We start from the raw sequence: 20,205 nt of genomic DNA on the forward strand, positions 1-20,205 counted from the left end.
TGCAATGTGACCCCAGTTAATTGTCTGTTATTTTGTAGTAACTACATGTTAACTCTGTCGGGAGTAATGGGAACTATACTGTCATTGATACCAGCTCTCCCACAGCTTTGGAAAAACCATGCAATTGACACATCTCACCACAGTTGGACACTATCTTTTGTCCTTTATAATGTTGCCAGGTTGGAGTACGATTTTAAATCAGGCCCTAAATATTTTCTTCTTTTTTAAAACTCATTTTTAAAATTTCAATTTTACAATATTTTTTTAAATTTTCTTGAAATTAAATTTTAATTTTACTTAATCATAAAGAAAGCTTCTTCCACCAATGATCAGACACACTCTTGGGTTATTTTTATTTAAAAACTCATTTGTGACTTCACTTGACCTTAATAGTGCTTCCTGTTTCCTAGAGGAGTGTAACAGTAGAATATGCAAAATCTTGACATGAAGGAGATAGATTATTGTCTGGAGGGAGGTCTCTCGTATACCAGCAATCTTGACATTTGCGTCACTTTGCTTTCAGACAAAAAGGGATGTCTTCTGTGCTAGTGCCACCACAATGAATACCAAACTAGGGACATAGAAGTGTATTTATGCCACATTAGAGTTCAATGTTTCCCCTCTGATGTTACTTGCCTCTTTCCTTTTTGCCTCCCCCTGCCTTTGTATCCCTTCCCTTCCATCACTTTGGCCTATGGTGGAGATGGAATTCAGAAGTAGCAAATGCTTTTTGGCTTGGTGTGGCCATGGTTTGGTAAGCTTGTTTGATAAATAGATTATCGTTGACCAGTTTCCTTGAGAATGTGAATAATTGCTCAATGAAATATTTTTATGACATGGCAAAGTGTTGTTTACTAGTGTGTGCTGCAGTGTGGGTCTCAGGAGCAAAACAATTGAGTGTCATAGAATCATAAGATTTTAGACCTGGAAGAAACTGTAGAGATAAGTTAGTTCAGCTCCCATGTTTTACAGATGAAGTAATCAGGGATTAACATAGTTGATACAAGGCGCATGTGATGCAGAGTGGTTCAGTGAAAGGTGCAGGAAAGAGAGTCTGGAAGTTAGGAGACATGTGCTGAGTCTGTTACTGGTCAGCTGTGGGACTTTTGGGGAGTGTCCTAACCTCCATGCTCTCAGGACGAAGCGGCCTTTACACTTCCTTCTACCACCAAAGCTTTCTCATGCCTATTTTTCTTTTTAAGATGCGTGTTATTTTTGTTATACACATATTTCTTTAAATTATAGCAAAATCTCATAGCAGATGTGATATATTTCTATACCTCAAAAATTAAAACAAATGCTTGGTGGCAATGCTTACATTTTTTCCTCTGTGTGTGTGTGTGTGTGTGTGTGTGTGTGTGTGTGTATTTATCTTCAAATTTATCAGTTTGCCAACTAAAATTGAAAGAGAAGGTATTTTCTTGAAGAAAATATTCATTCTTGGTTTATATAGTTTTGGTGTCTTTAATTTGAAACTGCACCTGTGTTTCTACAAACAATATTAAAAAGTACACACCATAAACTAAATAGGTATCTGAAATCAAGTACCTAGATTTTGAACAAATAGAATTCCCAAGGCAATTTCTTGGACAAAGACATTTGCTTAGCTGGTCATTCATTTTATTGTGACACTCTTTGTTCATATGATAAATGTTAGAATAATAAAGTCTTGCTGGTGGTTTAAGTAGAGATAAAATTTACCAGTTTTTAAATCACACATTCAATTTTAATAGGAGTTCGTATAATTTTACAATGAAATTTTTGTGAACTTGTTATTAAAACAAACAGTTAATGGGAGAATATTGAGGAACAAATATGCATCATGCCTCTATACACAAATAAAAAGTTGGAAACCACATATAAGTAGAAGTTGGGCTGCCACACAACTGGATTTGCTTAAATCTGAACACTTTATAACTCTACTTGGGAGTTGCAAATTTATAAATAACCTTGCAATTGGTTAAAACCATATTAAAACCATATGAATGAGACAGAAAGCATTTGGTGAAAGGGTGCAGTAACCACTATAATCCTGGTGAAACTAATTTAACTCTGTGACTTCCAAGACCAATAGGGTCTCATATCTTCCGAGTTAATGCTACTTTGTCATTTATCATCTGATGATCAGTGACAAGAATCTAAGTGTATGTTACAGGAGATATACAGGGTGCTGTCCTTGCAAAGGGTGTGGAGAGAGAATTTGCTTCATTTGGTGAGTCTTCAAATCCTCAGGGAAACTTGTTATACATCATTTGAGAATGTTTTTGTAAGCTCCATAACACATATGCACAAGAAGCTCTGCAGACATTGGTTCATTTCAGCAGACATGTGCTGCATGCTCCCCTCACTGGAGATAGAGGATCAGGAGACACGTCTCCTCTCCCTGGAGCTCGTGGTCCTGTGGCATATGCCAGCATCCTGAGAGGTGATCCGAACAGCTTCTGTCAGCCTTCAATGATTCTACGACTTGCCTCAAATATGAATCTTCTGGAATTTTAAAAACTTTTTTGCCAAGCCCTTGAAAGCCTTTCCTTTAAGGGAGACTTTCTCTTTTGAAGAATCCTAGATAGATGATAGATAGATGATTGATTGATTGATTGATAGATAGATAGATAGATAGATAGATAGATAGATAGATAGATAGATAGACAGATGCAGACAGCTGTCAACAGAGAGAACCACTACTAGATCCTAACGGCAAAAGCTTCTAGAGGATTGTTTCTGAGGCTAGTAGGACTTCAGGTCTAAAATTTGTTGCCTTATTACTTCGTAGTGTTTGGCCACTGACAAGAGCCCTTTATGACGTAAGAGGCAGAAGGTGCCATTGTATTTGTTTGCTATGGCTGCCCTAGCAAAATACCACAGACTGGGAGGTTTAAACAAGAGATTTTTTTTCTCACAATTATGAGGGATAGAAGTCCAAGTTCATGGTGCCAGCAGGGTTGGTTTCTTTGGAAGCCTCTCTCTCTACTTTGCAGATGGCCGCCTTCTGGCAGTGCCCTCACGTGGCCTTTCCTCTGTGTGCACACATCCCTGATGTCTCTCTCTGTGTCAAAATCACCTCCCCTTCTAAGGACACCAGTCAGATAGGATTAGGGCCCACCCTTGTGTCCTCCTTTTAATTTAATCACCCGTTTAAAGGCCCTAACTCCAGAGTCATATTCTGAAGTATCAGGCGTTAGGGCATCAACTTATGAATTTTAGGAAGACACAGTTCAGCCCAATTAACAGCCATCTTTGCTTAGCTTTGATACGCCCAAACTCATGTGAAACTATTTTGTTTGAGATTACAGTACCTAAAGAACCCCCTTGACCAAATGCTTTGTGTCCCTTTTCGTGTGATTTCATCTACATTATCTTCCCTTGAGATGTGCTTTCTTTAGAGGAATTAAACTGAAATTAATCGGATTTTGTTTAACAGTTTATTCTATTGTTCTTTCACAAAATATTGGTACTGTTAATTAATTCAAAGAATGAATTGCTAATGTTGGGTTGCTAAGGAATATAAGAGTGTGTAAGAAAAATGTTGGAGGTGGTAGTGGTGATTGAGATTTTAGGGAAAATTCTTGCCAGAACCCTTTCAAATAACAGACGCTAAGCACACTCCCCATATCTAGTACAAGGAGAACCCTGACTTGGAGATCATTCTATTGTTCAACCGACTTCCACAACTTCCTTTGTATTTATCTACCTTTTAATCATCTTTTTGTCACTGTTTTCAAACAGGATCTGAAAATCCATTTATTTTAAAGGTAAAATTAAAATGCAACAAGAGAGGGAAATAACTTTTATCAGATTTAGCAATCAAAGTACCTAGTATGTGCCAGTTTCACGAGAGGCACGGAAGATAGGCATCAATCGTATAAAGATAATAAGACCTGGTCACTACACCTCGAGGAAGTTGAGACATAAGCAGGCATACACCAATAATGGTAAAACATTTTTCTATAAGCATGGTGTTTATAGAAAACACATGATGGAACACAACAGGGTGATCATTCCTGCCTGGAGCTGGTAGAGGGCAATCAACAAAGGATTTTGTCCAGAAGAAATGCTTGAATTAGGCCTAGAAAGGACTAATTATGTATCTGTTAAAGACATTCTAGAGAGAATGGGATATGCAAATACACAAGGGCATGAAATACCACAATGTGTTCAGGAAACTCCAAGAAGTTCCGTCTTATTGGAACAGAGAATATAAACTGGAAGGAATAGGACATAAAGCTGATGAGGAGAATAGGAGCTAGATCATAAGAGGTTATACAAGGTATAGGTTTGATTCTCCTCATGCTGATTACGGGAGCATTTGAGGGCTTATATGTGGAGAATAATGAGATCCAGGTACTACCTGGTTACTAACATTGAGATTTAAATTTAGTTTTGAGATGCTTAGCAGCCAAGACATAAGGAAAACATCTTTGGTTATACAGTTGCATTGTGATATAGGAGAATGGATATTGACCATAGTGATCCAGACACTATGTTCATTAGTGTTTAGCTTGGAAACATTTAGCAAACACTAAATAATATCTTTAACAGAAAGGGATATTTTGTGTTAGTTGCTTTATTTTTACAAAGCACTCACACATATAATCTCTTATTTAATCATCATTATTTAATCATCATTTTATATTCGATTTTACAAATGAGGAAACAGGCTCAGAGAGATCATCTGGTAATTAAGTTGTAGAGTTATAATTCTAAATTCGCCTCAGCACAAATACCTGTCTAAATTTTGGTTAAGTGACTTAAAATATTTTTTAAAAATCTTTGAGCCTCACATTCTTCTCTTGTAAAACTGATAGTAATAGCAATATTTTCCTTGTAGTATTGGTGTGAGGGTTAAAGGAAATGCTAATTGGAAAGAGCCTTGCATATAGTATATGATCAGTAAGTGATGCTTTTACGGCTTCCACTTCACACCATGTATTTGTGCTATGGAGGCGAACACAGTTGGAAAACTTAGGCTTTAACTAATTCATGAGTCCTGCACAATTTTGATGTTAAGGGTCTATTAAAAATTAGTCAAATTAATAGTTTTAGCTAGCAAAATGTTATTTAACAGTGAGATTCAATAATGAATATCATTTCTCTCAGCCAGAGTTTTATTATCATGATTATCGACTCTGGGACCATCAAAATATCACTATGAGAGTAAAACCTAGTACCTCCAAATAAACTTCCAAGAAAAGAATCGCCTTTTAAAAAAGCATGTGCAGTTGCTTTCTAATGTAAAACCTACACTTTTGATCCTTCATTACATTACTAAGTGTATAATAAAGGATATAAAATAAAGGCTAATGAAGTGATAGAGCTTGCTAAATCGATAAAAAGAAAACCACATGTGTGCTTAAGTAGTACTTCTGGACAGTCATACCATGGCAAGATATGTCCAGAGCAGGGAATTAGAGAAAGTTTTTCAGAGGGAAGATACAGACTCTCTCAACATTATACTTAGCATTGTCCTACTTTAAAACAAAATAAAACAAAAAGCAAATCTTTTTATTTTACAACATGTACTGTTTTTTCTGACCAAACATTTGTGGCAGGTAGTATGTGTCCTCTTTTGCCAAGACTTTGCAAAGACACAAGTGCTAAGCTGCAGAAATCCCAAGTCAGACTCAAAAACCTATTTTTTCATATTAAGTTCTATAATCAAATTGCATTCATCTATTGTGTTTTTCTAAAATTGCTTATTTCCATCTTTTACAAAATATTTAAGATATTTTCTGGATTTCATTGTTTTGATTATTATTGCCCAAAAGAGATATCACCAATACGGTGTGGAGGCTTGAGCCTAAACATCTCTTCTACAAACTTGAAATATTAGAAAGTCGGTAGTTCTTACCTTTTTTGGGCACTCACTTGTACAGGGTATTTTTGATTTATATGAGTTAATCAGTTATGTGGCCTTTTAAAAAAGTATTGGGGGACACTAATGCTAAATGCTTTGTAAGACATATAGAGAAAGGATAAGACACAATCCCTGGCTTGAAAAATCTTTTGATATTGTTGGAAGAGATTTGGAGGTACACATGAACCAAAGCCCAATTCTTGAGCATAGTATATATAACGAGGGGCTAATTATATAGGGAAGACTAAGAACTTTTATATATCAGAGAGTGGGTACATCAGAGAATTTATAGAGTTCATGGGCCATTTGAGTTTTCCAATATCAATAAACTTGGTAAAGAAGAAGAGAGAAGGAAGCATGACCCCAGCAGCCCCGAGGAAGAGGAAGCAGGTGAAACCCACTCGGCAATCAGTCCGTATCAAGGATCCAGCAGACCAGGAAGGAGGCCGGGCCGTGACCTAGGAGTGCAGGCGTGCGGGCATGTGCTGGGATAGCTAGTGATGATGGGAGGCCACAGAGGAGAAGGACCCGTGCCCGGGGCTCTGTGACAGAAGCATCCGCAAGCCTGGGTGGTTAACTGGGCACAGACAGGCAGAGAAAGCAGTGAGACAAATACTACTCAGGGGAAGGCTGCTTCTGCAGGGAAGTCTTTGATTTCCGTGTAGGAAAGAATTTCCCCGGGTTGGAGAGCCACTAAAGCTTGGAGCTTGGCTGAAATGACAGGACTTCTTTTGGGTGGGACTTAACAATACAGACAAAGCTGAAACTTTGAGGATAGATAATGTCTCAGAATATTATGGTGGTCTCGGAGAATTTTTATTCATAATGCATGTGTTTGTTATTTCTCTTAGAAAACTTAGCTTCAGGAATACACAAAAACATGACCAGTGGCACTGCAGTATTAACTTTCCCTGTAAAATTCCTTATTATTACAAATTTGAAAGATTTTTTTTAAGTCTTTAATATTTAAGTATGTATTTTAAGATATAACAGCGAAATTCTTATTTACTTAAAAAAGGTTCATACTAAAACCTCCATGTAGGAGACAGGTGGTTCTAAATTTGTGATTACATGAGCATAACATTTTCTATTTACTATCTTCTATACACTCTACAGAAATATAATATATAAATGTGTATATTTGTAAGAAATACCAATATTTGTATAACACACACACACACACATTCTATAAACAGAATATTTGAGGGCCAGTGTAGAGTATACTAATTAAAATGTATTTTACATGTGAAAGCACGAGATAATTATTTTTATCCATTTTAACAGCAGTGGAGGTCATGGCCCCGTAGTGTATGTTCTGTGTCGGTTATGAATGACCCCACATTTGGACATTCTTTAGAAACGAGCTTTGAATAAAGGTTGGTAACGTACATCTTATTTAGAACATTGGAATAAAATATCTGACATCATTGTCCAGCCACGTCTACCTGTCATATGAAACAGATTTATTTGTAAAGCAACAAACAACACGCCTCTGGCAGCACGCACCGTTTTGCACTTCTGTTTGTAGAAAAGGGGACTGTGTTGAAATCATCTGAGGTACAGTATAGGCTGGTCCGTCTTGGTAATCCAGAAGGGAGGGAGTCCAGTGTATCTTTGCATTTCACATGTTATTTCTCAGGAGATGGCTACAATCAGTCAATGCTCATATGATTTGAAAAAGGCTTGTCTCGCTGGCAAGCAAACTGTTATTTAAGTGCACAATCCACTCTACTACTGAAACAGTTTTGCCAAACTTATCCAAGTATTCTAACATGCTTAAAGATGGTATAAATATCATTTATTGCTAGCCGTTTTCTTCAGCCTATATGGAATGTCTTCCTGCTGCCTGATCTAAGTGTCCCAGTTTACATTATGGCCTTTACTGCCTCTGTTTGATGGAGTGATCAGTAAAAATTTAATGACACTATAAAATAATAAAAATGTCATTAATTTACCACGGATCTCAGATGCAGTGGTTGTAAAGTTACATTAATAAACAGAATATTTTTTACAACAAAAAGCATTGTTACGTGGGAACGTATAAATAACACACATAAATTTAAGAGCAATTTTACTGTTAGCACACACATTATTATGGAATAGCCAATAAGTGTATAAAACATAGTATATAAAATTTTATTAAAATATACTGTGCACATCAAAAATTCAGCTTTTATCTAAGTGCAAAGAAAAGCCATTATTGTGTGCTTACTGTTTCATTGCTGTTCTTTTCCCATATCACAATTTTACATTTGTTGCCCGCAAGAGGAAGTTGATATTTCCCCCCCAAGCTGGAAACAAACCTCTGTACTTTTAGTTACCCCAAATTCATTCTCTCTCTCCACCAATGCAAAGACAAAATTGATCAATCTTGTCATGGCAGGGAGGGAAAGTTGCTAATTTAATGCAAAGTTAAAAATAATGCCTGAGGAGTTGAATGGTTTGTTCAGTGACTCTCGAAATAAGGGATAATAATTCAGCAGTCTATCTGTCATCAGTGAGGCTGCCCCGTCATTGACTCTGATAATATGTGAAGATGATGGATGCCACCGTCTTGTGGCTGGTAACATTTAACATTCATCAGCTCTCACTAAAGGGGGCTTTATCATTTAAATATCTTTATTTAATATGCGACATCTACCTCATGCATCATCATTTCAAAGCACTTAGAGAGCCAACAGTCCTACAACACAGCAGAGCTGACTTTAATTTTTTTCAATAACTTTTATGTTGCCTGCATGTTTATGACTGACAATGCATAAGTAAGTGTCCGATCACTTCGCTGCATCGAAAATGCACATTTCACTGTCAACATGAAGATTGGGGGATTTTCCTGGAGGGTTGAGATTTTAACTTAGCATTGAGGTATTTTGCTTATATCTCCAAAATATCTTACTTGGGAGGTATGGACACTGTGAGAGCTAGTTCAAGTGCGTGGAAGAATTTGGAGTTAAGAACTTGCCACCCAGTCGCTATTTGTTCCATGTAGGGGCATATCCATCGGCACTTAATGGCTAGAAGTTGAAGCCTCTTGGAACGAAAGTATCTTTGAATTTCTCTCTGTGTCCATGTCCACATCCTGTATTTACAAGGCTCATGTTAAACCTCACTAGTAAAATCTCTGCTTAGCTCAGCTGCCCAGAGCTAACTTGTAGACATCAAGCCCTCTTATCTTATGGTTATGTGGCTGGCGAATAAATATTCTGAGCTATACTTTGAAGAAAAGAAAGAAATCTTCTGGGACACTAGGTAGAAATTTATATGAAAGGGCATGGCTTTGCAGGGTCCTTCTTTAATCTCAAACACAAGTGCTTAATATTACCAAATATAAAATGCAGCCCACTGCCCCAAACAATTTTTATCATTGATTTATTTTCTGCCTACTTAACAAGTGTTTCATGGGATATTCTTCCTTGATTTCTACTCTTGTCAAAATATTGATATTTTATAAGGAAAGTATCTCTGCAGAAGACTTTTTTTTTCAATGAAGTCAGAAAAATGTATGACTTCAAAGACACTGTGAACGTGTTGTTGAATGTTCTGAATGTTTTTTGTTATGATTAAAAACAAGCTGATACTACCGAATGGTGAGTGCACTTCATTTTTTATAAAAGAAAAGATATTATCATCATGTAAGCTTTGTTGTCTTAGGATTTTACAAACCATGGCATGTAATTTTCCCTCTTTTCCTTCCTTGTCAAAATATTGATATTCTTTCAGGAACTTTATTATCTTTCTTTTCATTTTTTACTGAGAATATTTTCCGGTAAAATCAAAGAGAATGAATGACTAGAAAGATACTTGAAATATGCATATTGATAGGTAGCACTGTCTGTTGATTTTCAGAGAAAGTTGTTTCTCCCCCCATGAAAATACCGTTAAAGGTTGTTCTTCCAAGAAGATCGCAGGTGTCACATCAAAACTTCTTTTGCATTTAATATCGGGAAAGCATTCACATGCAAATATTTGAAACGTGAAACAATGTGATAAAACAAAGGTTGACTGTTTTGCTTTCCCTGGTACTACTCATCTTCACTTTAATTCTTTCTCTTTACATCATAACAAACAAAAATGCTACTCAAAAATAGAAATTGGCTGAATAAAAGCAGCTGTCCTCCCGCGGACAATATGTGAAACTCCCACGTGGCTTGTGGTTGCTTTTTGTTGTGGCCTGCGTCTGGGTTAATTTGTTCTTGTGCAGCAGTGTTTTCACATAGGAAGATAGCGGGGAACCATACCTAATTTGCTTTTTATTTTCGTTCTGTTTTTTATAAGTGTCATATTTCAGAGGTTTCCCCACATACTACTCTTGTAACTAGTTAGTATTCCCCTGTTGGGGAAATTCATGATTATAATCTTGTTGCAAATCTTTCATAGAAATAGTGCTAGATTAAAGCAAGGTTTATGCTGTGTTGTCTTCCCACGCAGATTGCAACATATTCCATGATGAAGGGAAACTGGAAGACTTCCTGCACAATTTGACTGATGGGAATTAATTATAGAAATATAATGATATTCAAAAAGAATCCTAGTAGAAAGCACAAATGCAGTGAGACTGTACAAATGAGACGCCGCCTCTATCAAGTAATTGTATGTTTGCTCTTTAAGAATATTTCCAAGTTTCTAAACATCTTACAGAAGAGAACACTCAGAGTGTTTCCGTCGAGGTCTGAACCTGCTCGGTGCAGAACTAGGTCATTGAACAATAGACTGAGCAGCAATGAGCGCTCTCCTCCTGCATAATGCATTAAGGAGAACACGCCGAAACCATTCCCGGGGCTGGAAGCTGCTCCTCCATGTCTGTAAATTCCAGCTGACACGGCATTTAATATTGTTTCATAGTAATAAGCGACAAGGTTTCCTTCATTCATAAGCCACGTTTGCATGTGGAGAGGGGCAAGGAGGCGAGAAAGGGACACGCGCTGTGTCTCCCGCAGACGAGAACACAGTAATGATGGTCAGTGAGCCCTCGGCTACTGATCCAGGGCGCTGCATAGGGAGAGTGCCTTGTGATGTTTCAGACTCGTGCTTCCAGAAGAACCGGTTAACAAGTAAAACACTGTTGGGTTTCCTTCCTAGAGCAGCAGGAGTATTTAACTTCCTTGACTCACGGCCGACTAGGAGTAATGTCATCCGTTTTGCATCCCAGGACGTTACAGCTGAAACTCCTAGGCAAGATAATCGCGTCAGTGTCACCATCTAGCCTACCTGCTTTGACATACTTGTTTTTGAAATCCTCTTGCATAAAATCCCAATTGGTATTTTCCCAGGAATACCAGTGCAAACGATGAGCTCTAAATGGGAAAACGCCTCTCCCGTTAAAGAGCAGTGCGTATATTTTAACAGAATTGCTCTTTAAGGTCTCCACGTTAGGCTCAAACCTGTCGATTGCATTCCTTTAGGTGTCTGAAGCAAATCCAACACGAGAAGATGTGCAGTACAGCGCTGGCAGGTTTCCTGTCACAGGTTTCCTTTCCTGACAGGTACTGTGGTTTAGAACCTGTCAGCACTGTCAGGACCACCGTCAGGCATCCGTGGAATCTTTCTAAAAGATTTTCGAGTCCACGTTGAACCGAAATGATGTTTGTAAATCCAAGCGTTGCCCATTAAGCAAGACAGTGACTAGGAGGAAAAAGTGAGCAGCTGCTTTGGAAGCTAGTAATAAAGCCTCTGATTATTCTCTCCTCCAGGAAAGAACGCGCTTTGAGAATCTGGGGCCCCAGTTAACGGGAAAGTCAAGTGAAGATGGAAAGCTGGGCCCAGGTGTCATCGATCTCACTCGGCCAGAAGATGCAGAGGGTGAGTGTCTCTCCTGTAGCTCTTTTCTGCTTCTTTGGGTGTTTCTGAAGGTGTTGTCTGAGTTTAGATGTCGGATCTTGATGGTCTTTCTTGGGAGTACCAGCTCGATTTCCTTGGCACAGCAGAGGAAACGTTAGTCTCCATTATATATTAGCATTGAAGGCTTTGAGATACAGCTAGATCCTATATCACGGAACACATCACAGTCCAGTACTTCAAGGTGCCATTTCAAATTTTTAGAGTAAAAGAGTTCTCTGAACTGTGAGTTCTAGTGAACAACAGAATTCAGTTTCTTCCAGGTCACGGCATTCTTGTTTAAAAGACAAACATACAAAAGAGGATTTTTTAAAAACTTTAAATCAAGTGATTTCCTGGTGCAGTCAAACCATTTGGGGAACTAAAAGTTTGAGCAGATCTTGCGTAAAATAAATAATGGCGTGGGCAAGGCCCATCCTGTGTCTGGGTGCTAACCATTTCCAGCGTCTTTTGAAAGTCTGGATGGAAAGACCAGCTTTCACAGCTCTATCAATGCCTGTCCACTCCTCTTCCCTTTTTGTTTGTTTGTTTTAAATGCACAAGCAGCAGATCAGCAGAAACTGCTCCCCAGAGGCTGGGCACAATTTATGAGTTAGGTCAGCACTTCAGTAGTACTGTTGCCTGGTTATTTACTGTGTCATCACAGAGTAGGGACTGGTTTTCCCGTTAGCTGTTCCTTTGGCAGAATCCCTCCCACCAGTCAGGGAAGATTAATTTGTTCTCTACAGAGTAACATAATACTTCACCTATCTTGGGTCCCAGCTAAAGTCCTTTAGCTCGAGGGGAAGAATCTTAACTATTATCCCTTTTACTGGCAGGATTTCTCCCAGGACCCTAATCCCTTGAAAACACATGAAGACATTTCATGCAGCATCTGAACTAGGCATGGCTTCTAGTGATAGCTTGGGTCCATCCCAGGCATTTCAGAAATCCCTGGCACGAGCATTAAGCGATGGATAGTATCAGACATTAGGAAGCACTTCAGAGAGTTTCCAGAAAGCAGATTTTCTCATACCAGTAGGAGAGACTAACGTTTAATGGTAGTCCTGGGAAAACGTGTTAAACTCTGGTATGTGTGTATGTGTGCGTGGTGGGTTGGGGTGGGGGAGGAAGTGACGAGGAAGAGGAAGAAGAGGAGGAGGAAGGGAGGGATAAAGAGTACTCAAAACCAAAATATGCTCACGGTCTTCCGTGAAAAATGTGTACCAAGAGTGAGTACACTGACACGTTTGTATAGGCACTTCGACTTGCAGTTTTTCTCTGGTGAGCACTGAGATCGCTTGGCCCAGGCAGCCACTGTTCAGTTCCGGCCCATCTCAGTTTGGTTAGAAGCTTGTATTGCAGAGTACCGAAATCTGACCATACACAACGAAGTCATATTTTTCGTCCCTTTGGAGTATTCAGTCTGTTCATTTTTCAATAGACTCGGAATTAACAGAGTTCTATCAGCTTACCCTTATTGTGACACAGTTTTCTTTATCTGTCATTTATCCTTCTTCGTTTGGTTTCCTAACTGTATAATGGGTACAAATACAGTAAGTTACCTCTCAGTAATGCTAATAATCTAGTTGATATCATGTTCTTGGTAAGTTAAAAATCATGGTCAGAGTTATTAACCATTATGAAAAGAAAAAATGAAAAACTTAACTGTAGAGAAACACATTCCAATATCTTTGGAAATTCCATTCAATACTCAACTGTCTGGATTCAGACCAACTTCCCCGTTACTTTTTTTGTGGGCGGTGGGGGGTGGGGGGGTTGGACAAACATTTATCAAGCACTTACATGCCAGAGAACACGCTAACCTTTTTATACACATTTTTCTTACTTAAACCTCATACAACTTTGTAAAGAAGGTATGGTTCTTTTTTTTCCCCCCGTTTTACAGATGAGAACATTAACTCTGAGAGTAATTAGCTTGCCACAGGTCACCTAGCCAGTCAGGGCGGCGCTGAGAGTTGATCCCAGGCAGCCTGGCTCCAGGACCCAGGCTCTTAAATACTGTGCTATCGACTGCACGCACTGTATCTACAGATAAATATGTGGGGCCTTCATTTTTCTGAACAAACAAACATCTTGTGACCTTCCTCAGAATGGCCCATTTCCTCTCCCTTAAATATAGCAAGTCACGCCGTACCCCAGTTCTCCTGTTACTCGGTCACACGGAGCAGCAATGCCTGCTGAGTGTAACAGGAGAAGGGCTGTAGTGGCCCAGGAGCTTAAGGAGCGTGTGAAAACCTCCCGTCAGAAGCTTGCCCAGGGTTGCCATTGACACCTCATGTGCTTTTGGGGGACTGTGAGTTCATGAATGGAGTCCAGTTACATGCTGTAATGCCGACAGAAGTGCAGTGCCTCGGTGAATACTGCAGGGATGAGTAGCAACCTTCTGCTGACTCCGGGGTATTTCCTGGCACCTGTTCAAGTGTGCGCTGATTGCAAAGCCTGCTGGAGTTACACTTCATATTAAAGTCAGAGTAGGTAACAGGTACACATAATACTTTCTCCTCTTTGCTCCTTTCCCTTAACAGGAAGCCGAAGAAGGGACTGAAGTGAAAGAATAACTAAAAAGATTTATAAACTCCTTCTGTTAGTGTGTACTCTTAAAAAGCAAGCAAACAAACATTTCTTGAGTGCCTACTGTGTGCCAGTCCCTGAACTAGACACTGGATAAACCGAGGGGAAGCAGAACAGATATGTTCCTGACCTCTTGGAGAGTAAAGTCTAGTGAAGAAAGACAGAAGATTAAAAAAAAAATGCATACAGACAGACAGACAGAATTATCATTGAGAAAAGTGCTAAAATGATCAATGCTTCTTTGTGCCCCACAGAGATTTAGAGTAAAAGTTACTCAAATAATCTCAAATGACGGTGGGTTCTGTGGCTCCAGCCCTGGAGGTCATCCTTTTCAATCCGTACGTGATCATCTTCATGTTTCCTCTGGCTTTGAAACAGCAAAACTTAATTATTTTTTCCAGCTATATTGAGATATGGTTGGTATATAACACCGTGTAAATTTAAGGTGTGAACTACGAGTATGTGGTACACATATATCCTGGAAAGTGGTTACCATAGTAACGTTAGTCAACACATCTATCGCCTCACATAATTGCCTTCTTTTTGGGTGAGAAAATGTAAGATCTCCTCTCTTAGCAACTTTCATATACATAATACAGGAATGTTAACTATAGTCACCAGTCCATACATTAGACCCCCCAGAGGTCATTTGCCTTCTAACTGGACGTTTGTACCCTCTGACCAACAGCTCTCCACTTTCCCCACTCCCTAGTCCCTGGCGACCACCATTCTACCCTCCGTTTCTATGAGTTGGGACTGTTTAGATGCTACCAGGAGATCACACAGTATTTGTCTTTCTCAGTCTGACTTACTTCACTTAGCATACTGCCTTCAAGGTCCATCTACATTGTTGCAAATGGCAGGATTTCCTCTTTTATGGATGAATAACATGCCATTGTGTATATATATATATCACCTTTTCTTTTTCGGTTCATCTGTCGATGTATACTGACATTGTTTCTGTGTCGTCTTGGCTAGTGTGCATAATGCAGAACGTCATTTATAGGGGGCTATGCCCTCCCTCCACTTCGACCCCATCCTCCTGTGGGGCTTCTGAGGTGACTACAGTAAGTCCGCCTAGGAGATCAGGCCCTGTTCCAGGTGGGCTTCCCTGGAAAATGTCTGCTGGTCATGAGAACGCCAATGTCACTTAGTCAGCGGCTTGCAGACCTGCTTCAGAGCTCTGAGCGGTGGAGACGGTGAGGGAAAGGTCACCAGAACAGGCAGCTGTGTGTGTGTATTAACCACTCATCAAAATCAAATGACAAAACCATAAGCCAGGAAAACAGAAATTAAAAATATAAAAGCAAATGCCTTCAAAATTTTATTTTTAAAGTCCAGCTGTTATTTGGCTTGAATATGACAAGACAGCATTTCTTGTTCACCATGATATTTATAAAACGACAAATTCGTTGGTGCTGGGGACTTAGGAAACACGTTTAAGGTCCTGTTATTCTTTGAAGCAGTTTAAGGCTCTCTCTGTATTGAGCGCACAAAATTTGCTAGCTCCTCTATAGGACATGGGAGGAAGAGAAGACCCTGTTAGTTGAGTCTGTCACCATGTATTAAGAATGACATACAGCTGTTTAACTTGTTATGGATTTTTCATATGGTATTTCCCCTCTCTGTATTCTCCTTTCACTAAAATGCAATTCTTATCCCAACTCTCCTAATTTCAAGGTTACAAAGCACAGTAGAAAGGGTTCTGTTCTGATACCTGGGAGATTTGGATTCAAGCTCTGTGCTGAATGATGGCAAACAAGTGACTCATTCCTCTGGGTTTAAGTTTTTGTTGATTTTTTTATCTCTTAAAAGAGGTACCGTGTTTCCCCGAAAATAAGACCTAGCCGGACAATCAGCTCTAATGCGTCTTTTGGAGCAAAAATTAATATAAAACCCAGTATTATATTATATTATATTATACCCAGTCTTATATAAGACCCAGTCTTATAGTATAGTAAAATAATACTGGGTCTTACATTAATTTTTGCTCCAAAAGACTCATTAGTGCTGATTGTCTGGCTAGGTCTTATTTTCGGGGAAACACGGTATGTTGAATTCCATTATCTCTAAGGTCCCTTCCAAATCCAAGATTGTTATTAGGATCTTCATAAAATACAGAGTGTATTTCTTATAGTGAAAGTGATCTTTCCACAACAGCTTCTACTTAGTTTGGGTCTTTTTTCAGAGAAATAAAAGAAGAGATCAATACCTTCAAGAGTATATTTGTGCCACTTGCTGAATCAAGTTTTCAAGTCACTTGTTCTTTTGTTTTTGTTGATGAGAAGATCACTACAGTAGCATTTCCCAAATACCTTTCACACATGGGACCACCTCCTCTTTCTCTCTCGTTTCCTCTTCTCCCAACAACACTAGTTTTGGCTTGCCTTCTTTTTTGTATTTTCCATCCTGTTTCTTTTCTCTCTCATACCTGCGATCTCTAAATGGATACTTTTCTTTTTCTTTTCTTCTGTTTTTTGTTTTGTTTTGTTTTGCAGAATAATTTGGGTAAGAAAACATTCTCTTAATACCTACTTTAATTCTCAAATTCAATTGTTGTGGCCCAGCCTCAGAGGGAGGCTATACCTCATTTTGATGCAGAGAATAATGGAATATGATTTCTGAAAGGGATGGGCTCTCAAAGGGATTCTCATTGGCCAGACTTTTGGACCCTGCATTGGAACTGTATTGATGTCCTCCATTGTATTAAAAACTTGCATTGATTTAAATGGAAATGGATATGTGCACCAAGAATAGCCCCATTTTAGAACTGTTGTTCTCAGATTCACTTAGAAGGGCTTTATAGACTTGCACTGAATTTGTGCATTGGATCCTAGTCAAGATGGCCTTAGCTCTCCTGAAAGCTTCATATTTTTTGTGAACTTCTCATTACTTCTAAGTTTTATATCTCAGGATAGCTTTATATTGTCAACTTAAGCTCTATGTTCATAGACAAATAATAGAGACTGCAACTTTTCCTTTTTTTTCTTAAAAATGCACGAGTTACATGCATGTCTTCTCTTAGAAATCCTGCTTCCCCTTTGATCCATACTCTGGAAAATCTTTGAAGCTTTTCTCATTCTCATTCCCTTCCCTGGATCCTTACTCCTGGTAGAAAAGGAGGTTTTGCTAGCTACGCGGCTCATTCAAGGCAGCAGAAGCAAGCTGTAGTATAATCTGGGGTGGGACTTAAATGCTACGACCACTTATACTTTGGAATATAAATGTCATTATTAGCTCAAGCCCATCAGGAACAGTGCTTCACATAGCAATACTTAGGTTCTCAGAACTGGAATAAAGGAGAGACATCATCAAATTGATAAGTCCAGCCTAGAAATCCATTCTCATATCTCAAGTGGTCATCTCACTTCTGTTCAAATGCCTCTAATAGTCTAATGACAGAAAACTGACCACTTCTTGAGAAACTCATTCCAGGTCTAATTATCATTTGTTATTTCTAGCCCAATTTTGTCTCTGCTTCCTTATACCTACTACTCATTGCTTCTAGTCTGACTTCCGGATTTCAACGTAATAGAACTTACCATTTTTGCACGAGACCCCTTCAGATATTTGTTCAAGGACTAAGTGACTTAAATTCTAGTTGTTTCACCTTAAGCAGGTCACTTCCTTTCCCTGAATTTTCTCATCTGTAGGTGAGGAAGTTGGTCTAGGTGGGTTTTAGTTGACAGTGTTTTCTTAAACTCTCTTATTTTACTGCTATATAATTAAAATCATTCCTTTTAAGTCAACTAGAATGTAACAAGTATCAGTAGCACCATCTTTTAAATAAAGGAAATTAAATAGAAATATACCAAGGATAAGACATCTTTGCCCAACAAGCAATCCAAGTACTACAGTATATACTAGGAATAAAAGATGGGGGAATTGTACGTATTAGAAGAAAAGACCCAGGTAAATCAGAAGGGATCACTAACCAGAGCTGTGCTATGGGCTCACGGGTCTGGCCTTCCACAACGGCCCCAAAACAGTGTTTCCAGATGTATCCAAGAAATGAATAGGCAAACTAGTCCCTGGAACAAGCAGGCTGGGTAGCCGGGGAGGCCCAAGACATGGCGAAGCCTGAGTAACAACCACACGGGCTGGGAGAGAAGCAGAATTCGCAAAGCCCTCGGCTTCGAACTAACTCTGTTGTATGAATATCACAAAAATGTATTTTACTGTGGATATAAACAGTTTTAGAGGATCCTGTGCACCAGTTTATATCAGCACTATATATAAAGTGCAGCTCTCTTAAACAAGCAAATAAACTTCTCTTAAAGAAATATATTTGCTGTGTCTTAAAAGCTCCCAAATAACTTTTAATGTTGGTAGAAAACAATTTCCATTGAACTCTCCAAGTGATGGATAGCCCTGATGGGGCAAGAAAGTGAAATGTCAAGATTCTTGTATAACTCCATCCCCTGATACTCTATAAAGGGAACTCAACCTGCTTAAGCTAGAAAGCCCAATCAAAGATCCAGACTCCCTTTAGTAAGGAACCTAGCCCTGCCCATTAGCTGGTTTCCCACTGAGCTGCTTTCTCCAAAGAGGTGTCACTGATAGTGTATATAACTGCACCACACACACACACACCCACACACACACACACATACACACACACACACAATTTTCTCACTTAAAATCCTCTACCCCGGAGAGGAAATGCTTGTCTATGCCATTAATGAATCACATAGAAATACTTCTCCATCTTGCTACAGCAACTGGTTGACAAAAAGGTTAACACAATCTACCATGAAAATTAGACACAAGAAAAGCGCAGCCAACGTTTGCTCCCAATGGGACTGCAAAATCAGTCCATGCTTCCTTAGCAGTATGGATGTCTGCTTCCCATATACCAACACGTTAGGGTAAAACCCAGCTGGTAGAGGTCCAGCTCCATGTTTGGACTGACTGTATAGTTTTTGAGGCATGGACCTTGTCTAGTTCCCTGACACAGATCCTCCTCTCTTGGCAGCAAAAGCCAGTTGATGTCTCATCTGCAAGCTATAGAGTTCAGCCCAATTGGGAGTACTCTTTAAATTCTCTCTGCTTAAGGTCAGGCTTGGATTTGAGACCAACGTTTTTTTCCCTTCTTTTCAAGTTCTGATAACTGTGCTTCTAAGTTATTCCAAAGAGTTGATAACCACCCAGCTGTCCCCCATTTTCTATTACTTTCTATCTTTTTCCTCTAAGATATTCTTATCATTGAATATCTCCTTCTTTTATTAATAGATTCATTGTGTCATTTTGCTCTGTTTGTCTATCACTGTTTGCTTGCACCCACTATCTGCCATTTCGTACCCATTAGAGGTGATTCTCTGTAGACTGAATTGCCAGTGCTGATAACCAGGTTTTTTCAGCCAGGATCTGCTCCTACTTGCATCCCCTAGTCTGCAGTTTCATCCACATGTTCTTGTTACAATTCACTGATTGTCATGTGCACAGCACTGTTATGGGCCTGGAGGGAAGGATTTTTTTTGAGAAGATGGACTACAGTATGTTCTCCAGGAGTTAGTAATGTATTGTATTTGGGATTATCCTGTTAGCACATCCAGAAAGCAAAGCAACCTAAGGTATTATGTGTTCAAGCACATCACTGGAGAAACAGAAGGAAAGCGGTTTAGAAGAGGAAGCTACAGTGGTTTGTGGATAGCAGTGATTCTAGAAGGCCTGATAGAAATGCATCAAGAAATAAGCCTAGGTTTGGATGAGCAAAGAGAAGGGGAAGAACTTGTAGTTGAGGGAATGATCCCAGCAGACACAGAAACAGTAAAGCATACAAACATTCATAAGGAAGTTCCAGAAGGGAAGGGTAACCTTTCTCGTCTTTGTGTTCTCCACTGAGCCCATTACAAAGCCTGGCATGTACTTGTCCTCAGTAAATATCTGTTGAATTGAATATGTTATAGAAATAGCTGGGTTCCATCTTGTGGAGGGCTTGA

General features: G+C 39.1%; 1 protein-coding gene across 9 annotated transcripts in view; it reads left to right on the plus strand.

Moving 5' to 3' along the window:
* The window catches only part of SOX6 (SRY-box transcription factor 6), a 596,148-nt gene that overhangs the window by 539,641 nt on the left and 36,302 nt on the right, over nucleotides 1–20,205 (plus strand). For all 9 annotated transcript variants that reach the window (XM_033119777.1, XM_033119776.1, XM_033119779.1 and 6 more), the window contains one exon: nucleotides 11,545–11,653. In XM_033119777.1, the coding sequence (XP_032975668.1) occupies nucleotides 11,545–11,653 (109 nt within the window). The remainder of the gene's footprint in view (nucleotides 1–11,544; nucleotides 11,654–20,205) is intronic.

The sequence above is a fragment of the Rhinolophus ferrumequinum genome, chromosome 11 (assembly GCF_004115265.2).
Source record: "Rhinolophus ferrumequinum isolate MPI-CBG mRhiFer1 chromosome 11, mRhiFer1_v1.p, whole genome shotgun sequence".
Taxonomy (NCBI): Eukaryota; Metazoa; Chordata; class Mammalia; order Chiroptera; family Rhinolophidae; genus Rhinolophus; species Rhinolophus ferrumequinum.